This window comes from Chlorocebus sabaeus, chromosome 7 (assembly GCF_047675955.1).
Source record: "Chlorocebus sabaeus isolate Y175 chromosome 7, mChlSab1.0.hap1, whole genome shotgun sequence".
NCBI lineage: Eukaryota > Metazoa > Chordata > Mammalia > Primates > Cercopithecidae > Chlorocebus > Chlorocebus sabaeus.
This window is the reverse complement of record NC_132910.1, coordinates 124024464-124039994: the sequence shown is the minus strand read 5'-3', so window position 1 is coordinate 124039994 and position 15531 is coordinate 124024464. Positions and strand designations below refer to the sequence as shown.

The 15531-nt window shown below is 37.6% G+C and overlaps 1 protein-coding gene and 1 long non-coding RNA gene across 4 annotated transcripts in view; one reads left to right on the top strand and one right to left on the bottom strand.

Annotated features, from left to right (window-relative positions):
* Nucleotides 1–3355, bottom strand: part of LOC103236537 (uncharacterized) — an 81269-nt gene extending 77914 nt beyond the window's left edge. For all 3 annotated transcript variants that reach the window (XR_012093503.1, XR_498274.3, XR_012093502.1), the window contains exon 1: nt 231–3355. This is a non-coding gene — a long non-coding RNA (uncharacterized lncRNA). The remainder of the gene's footprint in view (nt 1–230) is intronic.
* Nucleotides 3356–3489: 134 nt separating this feature from the next.
* On the top strand, nt 3490–15239 carry SCRG1 (stimulator of chondrogenesis 1). The gene is made up of 3 exons (XM_008000276.3): nt 3490–3987; nt 11722–11977; nt 14737–15239. Exons 2-3 carry the CDS (start codon nt 11736–11738, stop codon nt 14789–14791), a joined length of 297 nt encoding a protein of 98 aa, XP_007998467.3. The 5' UTR covers nt 3490–3987; nt 11722–11735; the 3' UTR covers nt 14792–15239.
* The last annotated feature ends 292 nt before the right edge of the window (nt 15240–15531 follow it).

Below are 15531 nucleotides of genomic sequence, written 5' to 3'. Positions count from 1 at the left end.
TAAATAGTTTTAATCGAAGAGGAAACTCTTTTACTGAGTTCAAACATAGTTAAGTTAGTAAAATAGCTTGTTTCTTTTTAACTGATGAAAGATTTTAAAGGTAGTTTTAAGAGGTAATTTTGTCTTCAGTTCATCACTATTTCAACAAGCATATTGCCAGTTAGTTTTCAATAAGTGCAATTATTTTGAGGCCCCTTTTGTCAAGGATACTCACATAAAACAAGTCCTACCTCTGTCCTGGGAAGATGTGAGCTGTGAAGGCTGAAACCAGCTGCTGCTTCTCCCCATACTGCCAGCCTTGATGAGCCCAGAAGGAGTCAAGCCTGAGGGAAATGAGAGAAAGGGGTCAATCATGGAACAGAGGAGCAGCAGATTCTAAATTAGGGCGAATGCATGAGCTCCCAGGTGGACATCAGAGGAAGAACTAACGCACGTTCCTTTTTTTTTTTTTTCTCACAAGCTTAAGATGTCTGATATCTGAAATTATTTGTATCTGAGACATCTCTTGAGACTTCATCTGATTGGAAGGATTTGGCTGTTTTTGGTGTTTTTCTTTATTTTTCAATTTTGGGAGTTTTTTTTTTTTTAAATACTAATTAGATCCCTTTACAAATTTAATTTCAGTACTTTGTAATTGCTTAAATTCTGTATAAAATGTTTCTCTACTCATGAATCGGTCTTATCACTAATTTGTGAGGATTTTCTATTTCTAACAAACCTGATTGCACCTAAGAGTGACACCATATACCTTTAGAAATAAACACACACATCATCATCATCATCCTCCTCACCACCACCATCATCATCACATAAAAATACATAGCTGGACTTACTTTCTGGAAATGTGTACATTACATTTGTATGGTTTTACTTAAAATAGAAGCTCTATGTCACATAAAAGGTTTACTTTGGGAGGCTCCTGAGGCCGTCTCAAAGAAACAGGGTGGTCTTCAAAGCTACATAAAGCGGGTTCGATAAGCGGTCTGAGTAACAGCCCATCAGGAAAGAAAACAAAAAGGCCTTAAGGCTCCACGTACAGGAAAACTAAGAGTGGTTTCAGATTTGGGCCACAAATTAAAAGCCACAAAGGCAGACTCTGTGATTGCAGGCCTTGGTTTGCAATTCAACTCCTTCTCAAATGGACAACTCCATGTAATGGACATCAGGATGAATGACAAGCAATTATAAGTTCGATAATGTTTAATAATTCTTCCTAGAAATGATAGGAAGTCCAGCTAGTAATAAACACATGTTTGAAAACACAAGGGATTTGGAGGCCAGGGTCGAAATGTGCTTCTTAGGGGAAAACTTTCCTAAGTGGCTCAGAACATGATTCAGAGACAATTAGATAATTACCAAGAGCTGCTGTGTGCCACTTACAGCCAGCATGCATAAGCACAACGCCAAGCATATTGTATGGATCTCAGTGTTGCTGAATATAAAAATGAATCAACTATTTTGAGCAGCTATGAATTCAGAAACAAGGAGAAAAAATGAGCAACACAATAAGGGAAATTTAGACAGAATTAGACACACAGGGAAATAAGAGTAAAACAGAGTAAAGAGAGGATCCATCTACAGGGAATGATGGTTTGCCTTGGCACCATACCTCTGGTTTAGATCTACCTAAGGTAAACAGGACAGATAGCTCTTAAAGTGGAATAAAGGCTAGTTTCCATTTTCCTCCTCATATTTATATATTTCTATACATTTAAATCATGCAAACAAATTAACTCCATCTGTGTATGGCATCATCTTTATTTAGTAAGACTCACAGCAGACTTGTTTATAAATATGCAAAGGAAATGTGCAGTCCATTGCGTACACACCTCTCATCTCCCTTCCTGAAGTCCATGCCACTTGCTACAACTTCAGTGAAATAGAGACCAAGCAGAGATTTGACCTCTGTCAGGGCTGGAACTGCTTCTGGTTGTATTGACCTTCACTTTGCTCTGCCTACCTTCATATCAGGGTATGCATGTGTGGTTCTTCCAACACTGCTGTCATCAGCAGCCTTCCACTCACCTCCATTCTCTTGAAATACTCTTCCTTTAACTTCCATGATGACACTCTCCTAATTTTTCCCCTACTTCTTTGCCTACCTCTTGTCAGTTTCCTTCCCAGTTCTCAACCCAACCCTTAAATGATTCTGCTCTCAGTCCTATCATGAACTCTATAATCTATTCTAAGGGGCAGTACAGCATAATGGTGAGAAACAAAGACACTAGAAATACTCTGCCAGGGTCTCGCCATTTTCTGGCTGTGTGTGTGATTTGGGGCAGGTTACCTGGCATCTCTGATGTTTCCCCCATTTATAAAATGGGACTAATAATAGTACCTACTTCATAGGGTTGGAAGGAGAGTGAACGAGTTCAGATGTGTGAAATGCCTGGCACACAGTAAGACCACAGTAACTTCTTAGTGGTACAACCATGACTTCAGCTATCATTTAGTTGAATAACTCTATTAGTTATTTAGTTGAGATTATTTGATATTGAGTTGATTGGTTGATGAACTAATTCTCTAGACCAGGCTTTTTCCTAAGCTCCAGGTCTATTTAATCAACTGCCTACTAAACATTCTCAATTGTATTTAGGGTTCCTTAAACTCAACATTCACCAACTAATTCATTTCTGTTTTCCCACTCCTCCAGCCATAACTTTTGTATTCTTTTTCCTAGATGAGTAACAGCTCTTCCTTTTATATTCTTTTTCTAGATGATTAACAGCACCATCGTCCAAAGACCCAAGCCTTTGAAAGTTAATAAAGTTTCCTATCTCTATGCTAAACATAAACACTTAATTGATCATCAAGTATTTTCAGTTTTCCTTCCTATCTTCTCTTCTGGACTACAGCAACAGCCGGTATTCTCTGTCTTTAGTCTCCTTTCCTCCCAGGAAACCATCCTTGTTTCACACTGCAGTCAGGCTTTTCATCCTTTTTAATATGTTTTCATGATCTTTCCATTCATCTTCAGGATAAAATCCAATTTTTTTTTAGCATGGCATATGAGGTACTTCACCAATTTGCTGCTTCTTATCTCTCAAATTTCATCTCCTACCATCTTTGGTTTTAGCCAAATGAAACTACCTATAATCTCCAAAGGCATCACCCTCTCTTTCACCTTCATGCCTTTGTAATTCAACCTGGAATGCCCTTTCCTCAATTGTCTGTCTAGATAATTCCAACTTCATTACAATATAATCTCTCTAATTCCCAGAACACCACTCCTAATCGAATTTTTTAAAAACCTAAAAGACAGTTAACAGATGTTAGAATTCCAGTATAGTTTGCTGAAAACAGAATAAAATATCTTTTGTGCCTTTATTTCTAAGACACAGAATACATTTCTTTTTTAGTCATCATTTTAGCTTACCATTCACTCGTAATGACTCTTTGGGTGAGAAATGGAAGGGGTGGAATGTGAATTGGAACATATCTTCTGCCAAAAATTTGTAAGATATCTAGATGGCTAGGAAAACTGTGGAAGGGGAAGAGGTGCACAGCTAGCAATTCCCCACTTTCCTCTTCTCTCTCTTTCTCTCTCTCTCTCTCTCACACACACACACACACACACACACACACTTTTCTTAAGGGAAAAATCACTCTGTGTTCTTTTAAAAATACCTCAGGTTTTATGTTTTATTGCTACCAGAGTCTGCCTCCCTGAGGTTCTTGTATAGAGTAGTTATTTCCCTGTGTAAAGAAGCTGTTCAGTTCATCCTCGCCTGGTTTGGAACGAAATGAACACTGCCAAAGGAAGCAGTTCTTGCAGCCTCCTCTCCTTCCACTCCCCTCCTCCCCGCAGTCCTGGCTGAAGCAGCGAGTCTGTCGATCCCAGGCCAGAGAGAAGGCAGACAAAGGTTCATTTGTAAAGAAGCTCCTTCCAGCACCTCCTCTCTTCTCCTTTTGCTCAAACTCACCCAGTGAGTGTGAGCATTTAAGAAGCATCCTCTGCCAAGAAGACCAAAAGGAAAGAAGAAAAAGGTATGTAATTTTTTCTTTAAAAAACCATGTCAGTTGTTTTACTCCAAACTATTACTGTAGATTAGAGCAGAAATGTATGTATGTGTTGAGTCAGAAGAAACAGACAGAGATCCTCTGAGGAGATGGTGCAGGCACTTTGAAAAATATAATGCTTCCTAGTAGAAAGGCAAATAATCAGATTAAAAGAGAACAGAAAATGTATATTTCTTGACGAGGAATGTCATTTCATTATAGGTTTAAAAAGAGGCAGATTCTTCACTGTCATTTATTGAATGCCCAAATTCACTCTGAATGTTGTCCCACACAACAGGACTTATCCCAGTCCTCAGAACTATGTGAGGATGATGAAGTATATAAGATTGTTTTAAATGCAGCAGCTGTATTATCTATACTACATGAAGTTAACTGCAACATCTAAGAAAGCCAATGTTTTTTGCTTTTAAAAATCCTGATTCCTGAAAAGAAACTGGTACAAATGTGTGACACAGAGAGGGAATTCATTGAATTCATCCTTGGTGTCCACTCTTGGAACACAACAGTGTCTGTACTGCTAATATAAAGAGAACACTTTTTCCCTCTGAGACTTAGAAAAATTCCTCTTTAAAATTCCTTAACTTAGTTACACAGGCTTTGAGAAGCTCTCCCAAATGCTGGTCCTTTTCTCCAGTGATGATGATTTACTGTGTCCAGGAAAAGAAGGAGAATGATGTGAGACTGAATATTAATATCATCTTCTGGCATGCTCTCAGAGCCTGATCACTTTTAGGGAGGATGTGGATTATGTTTTTCTATGGATTAAGTTATCTTAGATATTTAAGATGGTATGTCTGTTTTAAGAATCTTTAAGCAGCTTATTCACTTTTTAATACTACTTCTGTTCTTTAATACATATTTTGGGAAATTTCACTTCAGGACTCAGTCCTTCTAACAAAAACATTCACTAACGACTCAGTCATTCTAACCAAAACATCTTCTAAGGCAGTTAATAAGAAAAAAAGAGAACTTTAAAAAAACAGTGATTTTCATCCTCCAAGAAAGATTAATGGAAAACATCACAGACTGGGCAGCAATTTTAATCTCTCCCAACTATAATTTTGATATTTCAAATGCCAAGTTCTGGGCTGGAGTTTTCATTTGCTTTTGCAGCTTTGCTTCTCTCTTGCTGCTTTTTTGAAAGCAATCTGAAAATGGACTGTCTTTTCTGTCTAATTCATCAACTCTGTTTCACGCCACTGCTCTTAATACCAGTTCCCAGAACTGACATCAGCTGCCTGTATGAGCATTTGCACCATAAATGTCTGAACACTTAAACTACATGGTCCTGTTAGTTTTGGAAATTAAATGAGATAATTTTTCTTTTTAAGTCTGCATTTAACTCCAGCCATTCAAAGGCTTGCTTGTGCTGAATGCCCTCAGACAGAATCAAAATTTGCAATTCCCTACCAAAGGACGGTAGCAATGATTTATTGTTTAGTTGGAAATGTCTTGCTCATAATCGTGTATCCTCTGCAATGATCTATTAAAACTTACAACACTATGAGGATATAAATGGTATCATACATTTGGAACCATGTTAATTACATAACATCGAATTTAAGAAAACAGTGGATAACTACCTAAGCTTCTCTTGCTCACTCTTTCTAATTTTTAGTATGTAACTTTGTTTTCTTTTGTAATTTGGGTGTACTCCAGGAGGAATTTTAAGTACATGTACCTCAACCGAAAAAGAAAAAAAAGACCAATTTGCTTCAAATTGGCCAAAATCATTTCACTCTTGTTACCACTTGAACATATATGGTTTTGATGGATTGCCAACGATTAAGTTTGGTGTCCTTTAATGAAAACAACCACCAATGTATCCCAGGAACACACTGGGTCAGAAATTTTTCCATTTGCTAAATAATAGTTAAAGCTATTTATCTGTACTTAAGTACAGGAAGAACAGAATTCTGCATTTAAAACATGTGGTTTATTTTATTTTATTTATTTGAGAGGAGTCTGGCTCCGTCGCCCAGGCTGGAGTGCAGTGGTGCAATCTCAGCTCACTGTAACTTCTGCCTTTGCGGTTCAAGTGATTCTCCTGCCTCAGCCTCCTGAGTAGCTGGGACTACAGGCGCATGACACCACTCTAAGCTAATATTTGTGTTTTTAGTAGAGTCGGGGTTTTACCATGTTGGCGAATATGGTTTCAATCTCTTGACCTCGTGATCTGCCCACCTCTGCCTCCCAAAGTGCTGGGATTACAGACGTGAGCCACTGTGCCTGGCCAAAACATGTAATGTATAATGTGTTCACACACACACACACACACACACACACACACACACACAACTACCAGTAGGTACTTGCCAGGTGTGGAACTTTCCATTGTAGTATGTGACTGAGACTGTGGCAAAAAAAAACACATACACACAAAAAAAAAACCCAAAAAACAAAAACAAAAACAATTTTAAGCTCTGGCATGAAAATAGAAGAGGTATGTGGTATGACAATTTACCTACTTATTTTTCCAGAAATTTATTTGTTCATTTCACTGGGAAATTTTTTGAACACTTACTGTGAGCTCAGCATTGAAGCAGACACTCTTCTTCAATACAAAAGAAGTAGAAGTTACAATACTTGCTGACTTGATGTTAGCATCTCTTCTTCCAGTCCTCTGAATATTGAATTGCCCTAGCCTCAGCCCTTTGCCTCATCACTTCTGGGTCTACCCTTACTGCCCTGCCAGACCCATAGCTATAGATATTATCAATAAATATCCTGATTGCTCTCAAATTTGTATTTCCAGCCCTGATCTTTAGACTCACATTCAACTGCCTACTCAACATCTTCACTTGGATATCTAATAGGCATCTCAAACTTAACTTGTCTAAAAACTCATTCCTGGATTCCTGCCAAAATTGGCTCCTTCCAATTCTTCCTCAGTTGAACAAATGGCAACACCATTCAAGCCAAAAACCCAAGAATCATCCTTGATTCTTTCCCTCTTGCCTCATATCTCCCATCGGTTCTCACCAAAAGCCTCTTTTCTTCTATTTCCAATCTTGTCCCACCACAATACATCTTCACAGACCAGCCAGGGATTTTTTAAAAGGCATAAGTCAGATCATGCTGCTGTTCTCTCAAAATCTTCCAATGGCTTCTTAATATACTCAATACAATCTGAACTCTTTATCATATCTTCTAGGCCCTTTATGATTGTTCCCAATCTTCCTTCTTGGCTACAGGTAAATTCACATAATAACCAATTCACTAAATAATCAATCAGCTTTCTGAATTTCTCACTCCCCATATTCAATTGTAGTCATATTCTCCAAATGGTTAACCAGCTTATAAAACTGTCAACAATGACAAGGCATTATTTACTCAAATTCACAGTTCTTGTAGGACAGATTATACATAAGTGCTTTGGGAACATAGAGCAAGGGAGCTATGAGAGTAGTATTGTCTGGAATCAGGGAAGGATTCTTAGAAGATATGAGTGTGAGGTTTGTCTTTCATGGATGCTTTGGTCAGAAATTAATATCAAGGGAAGGGGTGAGAAGGAACAACAAGGCAGAGACACATACATAGGATTAAAGAGATGAGTGGTTTGACTGCCTGGCTAGCTGAACAGGAATGAATGATAGATGTGGAGACAAAGTGAAAGGAAGGCCTTAGATTAGTCCTAAGAAGTCCACATATTCTTTTAGACAACATAAAACCTCTGTAGGCTCTTGCCTAGAATAAAAAATATGTTTTTGGGAAAGCATTCATTTTCAAGTATGCACCAAGCATTGTATTAGCCACTGGTGTATGGTAATGAACAAAATAAATTGCTGTCGTGGAGCCTTTGGTCTAATGAGAATGACAGACATAAAATGAGTAAATTCATAAATATATAATTTAAATTGTGATAAATATCATTAAGGAAAAGAAAAGGGCACTATGAAAGAATAAGGTTGAAACTACCTTAGATTGAAAGGCCATGGAAGGAATGACATTTAAATTGAGACCTAAAAGTCAAAACAGCCAAAAAAAGAACATTCTTGGTAGAGACAGCAACATATAGAAAGACCATAACAGAAGAAAAAGGTTTCCTTTTAATTATAAGGAAATACTCTATACATCTTTATTGTTAAATGCAACAACATAGCATAAGAAAATATGAAACTCATTGATAAAGATAAGTGTATATACAAATACTGACTACTATATTACTAAAATGGTGGTGGTTAAATTCCATTTAATTCTAGCATAAAAGTTAAAAGACAAAAGTATTAAAATAACTATAATTTAAAATATGTTTGTGGATACACAATATAAATAGATGTAAATTGTGACATCAATAACATAGTGTGGTGAGAGAGAATTAAAAGAGTAGAGTTTTTGTATGTGATTGAAGTTAAGTTGTTACCACCTCAAAACAGACTTATAATTATAATTTTTTTTTTTTTTTGAGATGGAGTCTCTCTCTGTCACCCAGGCTGGAATACAGTGGCGCTGATCTCAGCTCACTACAACCTCTGCCTCCTGGGTTCAAGCGATTCTCCTGCCTCAGCTTCCCAAGTACCTGGGGCTACAGGCGCCCGCCACCACGCCCAGCTAATTTTTGTATTTTTAGTAGAGAAGGGGTTTCACCGTGTTAGCCAGGATGGTCTCGATCTCCTGACCTCGTGATCCGCCTGCCTCAGCCTCCCAAAGTGCTAGGATTACAGGTGTTAGCCACTGCGCCCAGCCAATTATAAAATATTTTATGTAAGCCTCATGGTAACCACAATGGAAATACCTATAGCAGTTTACACAAAAGAGAAAGGAATCAAAGCATATCAGGAAAAGGAGAAGAAGGAGGAGGAGGAGGATGAGGAGGAGGAGAGGGAGGGAGGGAAGGGTGGAGGGGGGAGGAAAGAGGAGGGAGGAGGGAGGAGGAAGGAGGAAGGAGGAGAAGAAAACAACAACCAACAAAACACAAAGGAAGACAAGGCAGGGGAAAAAGCACCAAAGAACTACAAGACAACTAGAAACAATAAGCTAAATGGCAATAGTAAATTCTTCCCTATCAATAATTACTTTAAGTGTAAATGGATTAAACTCTCCAATCAAAAGACTTAGGGTTGCTGAAAGAAAAAAAACAATATATAACTATATGATTTCTGCAAGTGACTTACTTAACATTTAAGGACACACACAAGCTGAAAGTAAAGAAATGAAAAAAGATATTCCATGCATATGGTAACTAAAAGAAAGCAGAGTGGACTATTTTATATCTGACAAAATAGACTATAAGTAGAAAACTGTCACAAGAGACAAAGAAGAAAATATAATGGTGAAAGGGTCAACCCACCAGCAAGCTATAGCAATTATATACACACCCATCATCAGAGCACATAAATATATAAAACAAATATTGACAGAACTAAAATAAGAAATAGACAGCAACACAGTAATAGTAGGAAACTGCAATACTCCACTTTTAGTAATGGATAGAATAACCAGACAGAAAATCAACAAAGAAAGAGTGGACTTCAACACCAGTATAGATCAAATGGACCTAACAGACATATATAGAACATTCAGGTCAACAGCAGAAGAATACACATTCTTCTCAAGTACATATGGAAAATTCTCCATGATCGATCATATTCGGTCACTTAAACCATGACCTACAAAAAGCCCATTGGAAGATATTATTTATATATGCTGGATTGTGATGCACTGTAACACTACAATGTCTTGCTTCATTAAATCTGAAAATATATAAAATGAAGTAGATCTCATTTTAGCCTTTTCTTTCACTAATGTTTGGAGGAAGGAATTAAAATTGGATATTGATAATTCTAAGGAAATATACAGCCAAAGCCAAAAATGGCTAACTCAAATTTGAATGTGAGACAAAGAAAATCTGAAACACTTAGGAGTATAAAGAAATACTTTGTTTCTAATCTAAAGGGAAAAAAAAGCAATAAATGTATTTATTTAAAAATCAATGATCTTATCTAAAATTATTTACCTTTAAAATATACCTAATCACTAAAAACTTCATACCAAAAATTTCCATTCCACAATACTGTTTTCTTTTCTTTTCTTTTTTTCTGAGACGGAGTCTCGCTCTGTCACGCAGGCTGGAGTGCAGTGGCTTGATCTCACTGAAACTTCTGTCTCCAGGTTCAAGCCATTCTCAAGTAGCTGGGATTACAGGTGCACGCCACCATGCCTGGCTAATTTTTGTATATTTAGTAGAGACAGGGTTTCACCATGTTGGGCAGGCTGGTTTTGAACTCCTGACCTCAGGTGATCTGCTGGCGTCGGTCTCCCAAAGTGCTGGGATTACAGGTATAAGCCACCACGTCTGGCTATTCCACAATATTGGTTTTTTTCCAAGTACAATATCCAAAGAGAAATATCCTCTATCTGTTTTCCCTCTTTCCAAGGAGGGAAAGATACTTCGGCACCTGTTAACGAGATAAAATCTGAATGGCTCTATATTCTAATTCTGGTTCCTCCACTATTTTGCTATTCTTCCTTTACTACAATAGTCTCCATTTTCTTCACATCTAATATAGAAACCAGAGGAGTCTAATTAGATAGATACTTAATATTCTATAGTTCTATGCAAATCCTGTACTTGAAAAATTATCTCCTAGAAGAGAAATTAGAATTGTTGGTATGACTTCAGGGTTCAAACTAGGATTGGTGGGTGGAAGCTACAGAAAAATATTTTACAAAAAGGGAAATGTTAGAAATATATCAATGGGATATGTTGACTTAGTCAATAATGAGTTCCCCATCATGGTAGGGGTTCATGGTAGGCTAGATAATTATAAGGAATCATAAGGCAGGAATTCAAGCCTTCATTTTCAAGTGCAGCTAAGATGAAGTAATCTATGTGGGATAAAAATCCAAACGTTACTAAAAATTTGCAACAATGGGTACTAAAATACTTCTGGAAGTTAAAAAACAATCAAACTATAAATATATCTGTACACTATCATCTGTCATTATCAACATAAATGGATTTTTTCTTTCTGTCAGGAGGGGACCCAGCTTCTTTGACAATGTTGTTAGGATGTAAGATAATGTAAGGTAAAGAACCACTGTACTCAATTATGTTATTTGTTCTAGAAATTTGCCTGAGTTTATACCACCTTAAAAAGCAGGTGTTCTCTACTGAATGTTCAAAATATATATGGCTTTGGGTACTTCTTAAATGCAGATTTCAGCTCTCACCAACACCTCCTCCCTGCCTACAGCATGTGTGTGACTGTGTGTGTGTGTATCAAGGTCTCACTCTGCCACCCGCAGTAGAGCAGTGGCACAATCATGGTTCACTGCAGCCTCAGACTCCTGGGCTCAAGTGATCCGGAGTAGCTGGCAGGACTACAGGCACATGCCAGCATGCCTGGCTAATTTTTTAATTTTTTGTAGAGACAGGGTCTCACTATGTTGCTCAGACTGGTCTCGAACTCCTGGGCTCAAGCAATCTTTGTACACCAGCCTCCCATGCTGAGATTGCAGGCATGAGCCACTGTGCCTGGCCCAGAAGTCTCAGTATTTGATTTTTAACAAATATTCCCAATGGTTTTTTATCATACATGGTCATAAAACTACACTTTGTGAAACATAAACAGGATTGTAGAAAAGGCCAACTCCCATTCTTTCTAGCCAAGAGTTTATAAGCATGCTACAGAACTTCATTCAGATGAATTCTCTTTAAAAAACAAACATTGACACATTTTGGTCTTTCTTCTATTTTAGGGCCAAAAGCCAAAATGAAATTGATGGTGCTTGTTTTCACCATTGGGCTAACTTTGCTGCTAGGAGTTCAAGCCATGCCTACAAATCGCCTCTCTTGCTACAGAAAGATACTAAAAGATGGCAACTGTCACAACCTTCCGGAAGGAGTAGCTGACCTGACAGAGGTTGATGTCAATGTCCAGGATCATTTCTGGGATGGGAAGGGATGTGAGATGATCTGTTACTGCAACTTCAGTGAACTGCTCTGCTGCCCAAAGTAAGGAAATGAAATCACAAAGTGTATTGCCCGGAAATGTATGTAGAACAACTTTTAGCTACATTTTCGTAATAGGTTTGCTGAAATTAATAACCATTTTAGGAAAATCCTGTTCAAATCCCAACTCTTTTCTAGAATAATCATTATTGTGTAAAGAACTAAATGCTTTCATTTAAATGAAAGTTCAAAGGGAATTTAGCTGAGTTTAATAAAAGTAAATAAAATCCAGAAAATAATACTTCAATCTATTAAATTCTAAACTCCCCATCTGATTTTTACCACACGCACACACAAATCTACCAGTAGCAGAAGTCAAGCTCAGGGTTGAAATCTTAAACCAACTTGAAAACCAATAAAAGGTTTTAGATAACAGATCCCAGTGAGGCTGGGCCCGGTGGCTCATGCCTGTAATCCCAGCACTTTGGGAGGCTCAGTTGGGCAGATCACCTGAGATCAGGAGTTCGAGACCAGCCTGGCCAACATGGTGAAACCCCGTTTCTCCTAAAAATACAAAATTAGCTGGGCGTGGTGGCACGTGCCTGTAATCCCAGCTACTCAGGAAGCTGAGGCAGGAGAATCGCTTGAACCCGGAAGGCTGAGGTTGCAGTGAGCCGAGATCGCACCACTGCATTCCAGCCTGGCGACAAGAGTGAAACTCCATCTCAAAAAACAAAACAAAACAAAACAAAAACTCAATGAATGGATCAATTCACTGAACAGAAAAGTTTAGTAATGGTCAAAAATAAATTTCTAGTTCTATGTATAAGTTAACCAGAAATGAACTAGATAGAGGTTCAAGACAATTTATCTACCATTGTTTTCTACTTATATTTTAAGTATAAATATTTATTGATTTATCTACTATCGTTTTGTACTTAAAATACAAGCATACTTGGTGAAACCCCGTCTCTATAAAAATACAAAAAAAAAAATTAGCCAGGCATGGTGGCACACACCTGTAATCCCAGCTACTTGGTAGGCTGAGACAGGAGAATCACTTGAACCCAGGAGGAGGAGGTTGCAGTGAGCCTAGATCATGCCATCGCACTCCAGCCTGGGCGACAAAGCAAGACTTAACCTCAAAAAAAAAAAAAAAAAAAAAAGTGTAAAATGATGGTAGACAAATTAATAAATATTTTTAGTTCTTGATTTTAAAATCATTTCCACCTGGTTATTGAGGAATCTTTCAAATCCCATGATCTTGGATATTTCATACTGAAATCAGCTTTTTCAAATTACTTTCAACAGATGTCATCATATTTTCATCCTTCTAAGAAATCTGTGAAATAGAAAAAGTAGATATAACCATCTTACCAAGGAAAGGTGCAGAGAGTTGAAATGACCAGTACTATCCCACATAACTAGCTAATATCAACACTGAGATTAGAACCCATGTGTTCTGATTCAGAACAGATTTTTCATCTACCAAGCCAGCTGGTTCTCAAAGTGTGGTTCACAGAACAGCAACTTCAGCATCACCTGAGTTTTTAAAATTGCATATCCATCCTTGGACTCCACCCCAGACCTACTAAATCAGAAACTCTGGAGGTAGGACTCAGTAATTACGTTTTTTTTTTTGTTTTGTTTGTTTGTTTTTTTTTTTTTTGAGATGGAGTCTCGTTCTGTTGCTCAGGTTGGAGTACAGTGGCGCAATCTCGGCTCACTGCAAGCTCTGCCTCCCGGGTTCACGCCATTCTCCTGCCTCAGCCTCCCGAGTAGCTGGGACTACAGGCGCCTGCCACCACGCCCAGATAACTTTTTTTTTTTTTTTTGTATTTTTTCAGTAGAGATGGGGTTTCACTGTGTTAGCCAGGATGGTCTCGATCTACTGACCTCGTGATTCGCCGGCCTCAGCCTCTCAAAGTGCTGGCATTACAGGTGTGAGCCACCGCACCGGACTGGGACCCAGCAATTATGCTTTAACAAACCTGCCAGGTGATTCTAATGCATAGTAAAGTTTAAGAATCACTGCACTAAACAATGATGCCAAGAACTTGAGTTAATTAATCTCATGAAGTGACAATTTTTCCTGTACTACATAAATGAAATGCCAAATAATATTAAAATGCCATGTTTGCTTTTTTTGTATGACTTGAAAACAGTTTACTGAAATGGACTTACATTTATATTATGATATAATTTTGTGATTATCTCTGTTAATGGATGAGAACAGCAGTGTGGATGTACTTGATTTTGGGAAAATCAAAGAGAAATACTACTAAGTATATTTCTAATAAGCCATAATTATAATATCACCTTGCATTTGTATATAATTTTGTATTATTCCATGCATTTTTATATATTACTTTATGTGATCTTTTCAACCAGGGAAAGTTGAGTAGCTTTGTAACATTTCTCCTTTCCCCATAAAACCTAGAAATTTATTTAATAAACAAGAAATGTTGAATCTTCTGTTTCCTAACTGCAGATTTAAACTTCATGGCCTCTCCCCATATAAGAGACATGAAATTGTATACATGGCCATCAAGTTTTGAAATTACCTAATGTTTCTTTTTCTTCATAGATAAATGATAGCATGATATCAATGGCAAATGGGGGGAAAGTAGACAAATCAATAACCTTCTTGGTCTTTGTTGCTTCTGTGGCAAGTCCTCCCACACATCTCTTTACATTTTAGTCACCTAAAAGGAATAATCATAACTGAAATCCTGGAAATCACTGTCTATTTTTAACCTAGAAAAGACTGACTAATATCTTAGCCTTAAGGTGAATTTAATTGATGCTCTACTTTCTTTCAGAGACGTCTTCTTTGGACCAAAGATCTCTTTCGTGATTCCTTGCAACATTCACTGAGAATCTTCATGTATTCTGGAGAACACCATCCCTGATTTCCCACAAACTGCACTACATCAGTATAACTGCATTTTTAGTTTCTATATAGTGCAATAAAGCATAGATTCTATAAATTCTGACTTGTCTAAAACAAGTAAATCTGTGTTAAACAAGTAGTAATAAAAGTTAATGCAGTCTAATTTTTCTCTGTGGACATTGTTGGCATTGGTTAAAAATTTTGCCTAGAAATGTAATCTATGAGGTGTTCATTATACTCAGTTAAAGAGTTCTGCCCCCCAGATGAAGAGCCATAGGCATGGCTCAAGGATAGAAAATACTTTCAGTCCTTAGTTGACAGTTACTAACCATGCATTGAAAGAACCAAGTATAAGTTGAGATTCTTGGAAGGGAGGTAGAAATTTTCTAGTAAGAAGGAAAAAGAGACCAGCCTGGGCAATATAGTAAGACCCCCTCTTTACCAAAAAATTTAAAAATTAGCAGGTTGTGGGTGCCCACACCTGTAGTTCTAGTTACTCAAGAGGGTCATTTAAATTTAGGAGTTCGAGTCTGCAGTGAGCTATGATTGCGCTACTGCACTCTAGCCTGGGTGACAGAGCAAGACCCTGTCTCAAAAAAAAAAAAAAAAAAGGAAAAGGGAGGGAAAGGAAAAAGCGAACAATATTTGAGCAAATATTATGTATGCTAATAACTTTAAGTACATTTCAGGCTGGGACTGGGGGCTAATGCCTGTAATCCTAGCA

What these genes read in the sequence shown, in the direction of transcription:
- SCRG1 (XM_008000276.3), top strand. Translation starts at nt 11,736, where the DNA reads ATGAAATTGATGGTGCTTGTTTTCACCATTGGGCTAACTTTGCTGCTA. An exon ending in GAACTGCTCTGCTGCCCAAA is followed by an intron (nt 11,978 to 14,736) that starts GTAAGGAAATGA and finishes ACTTTCTTTCAG; the next exon opens with AGACGTCTTCTTTGGACCAA.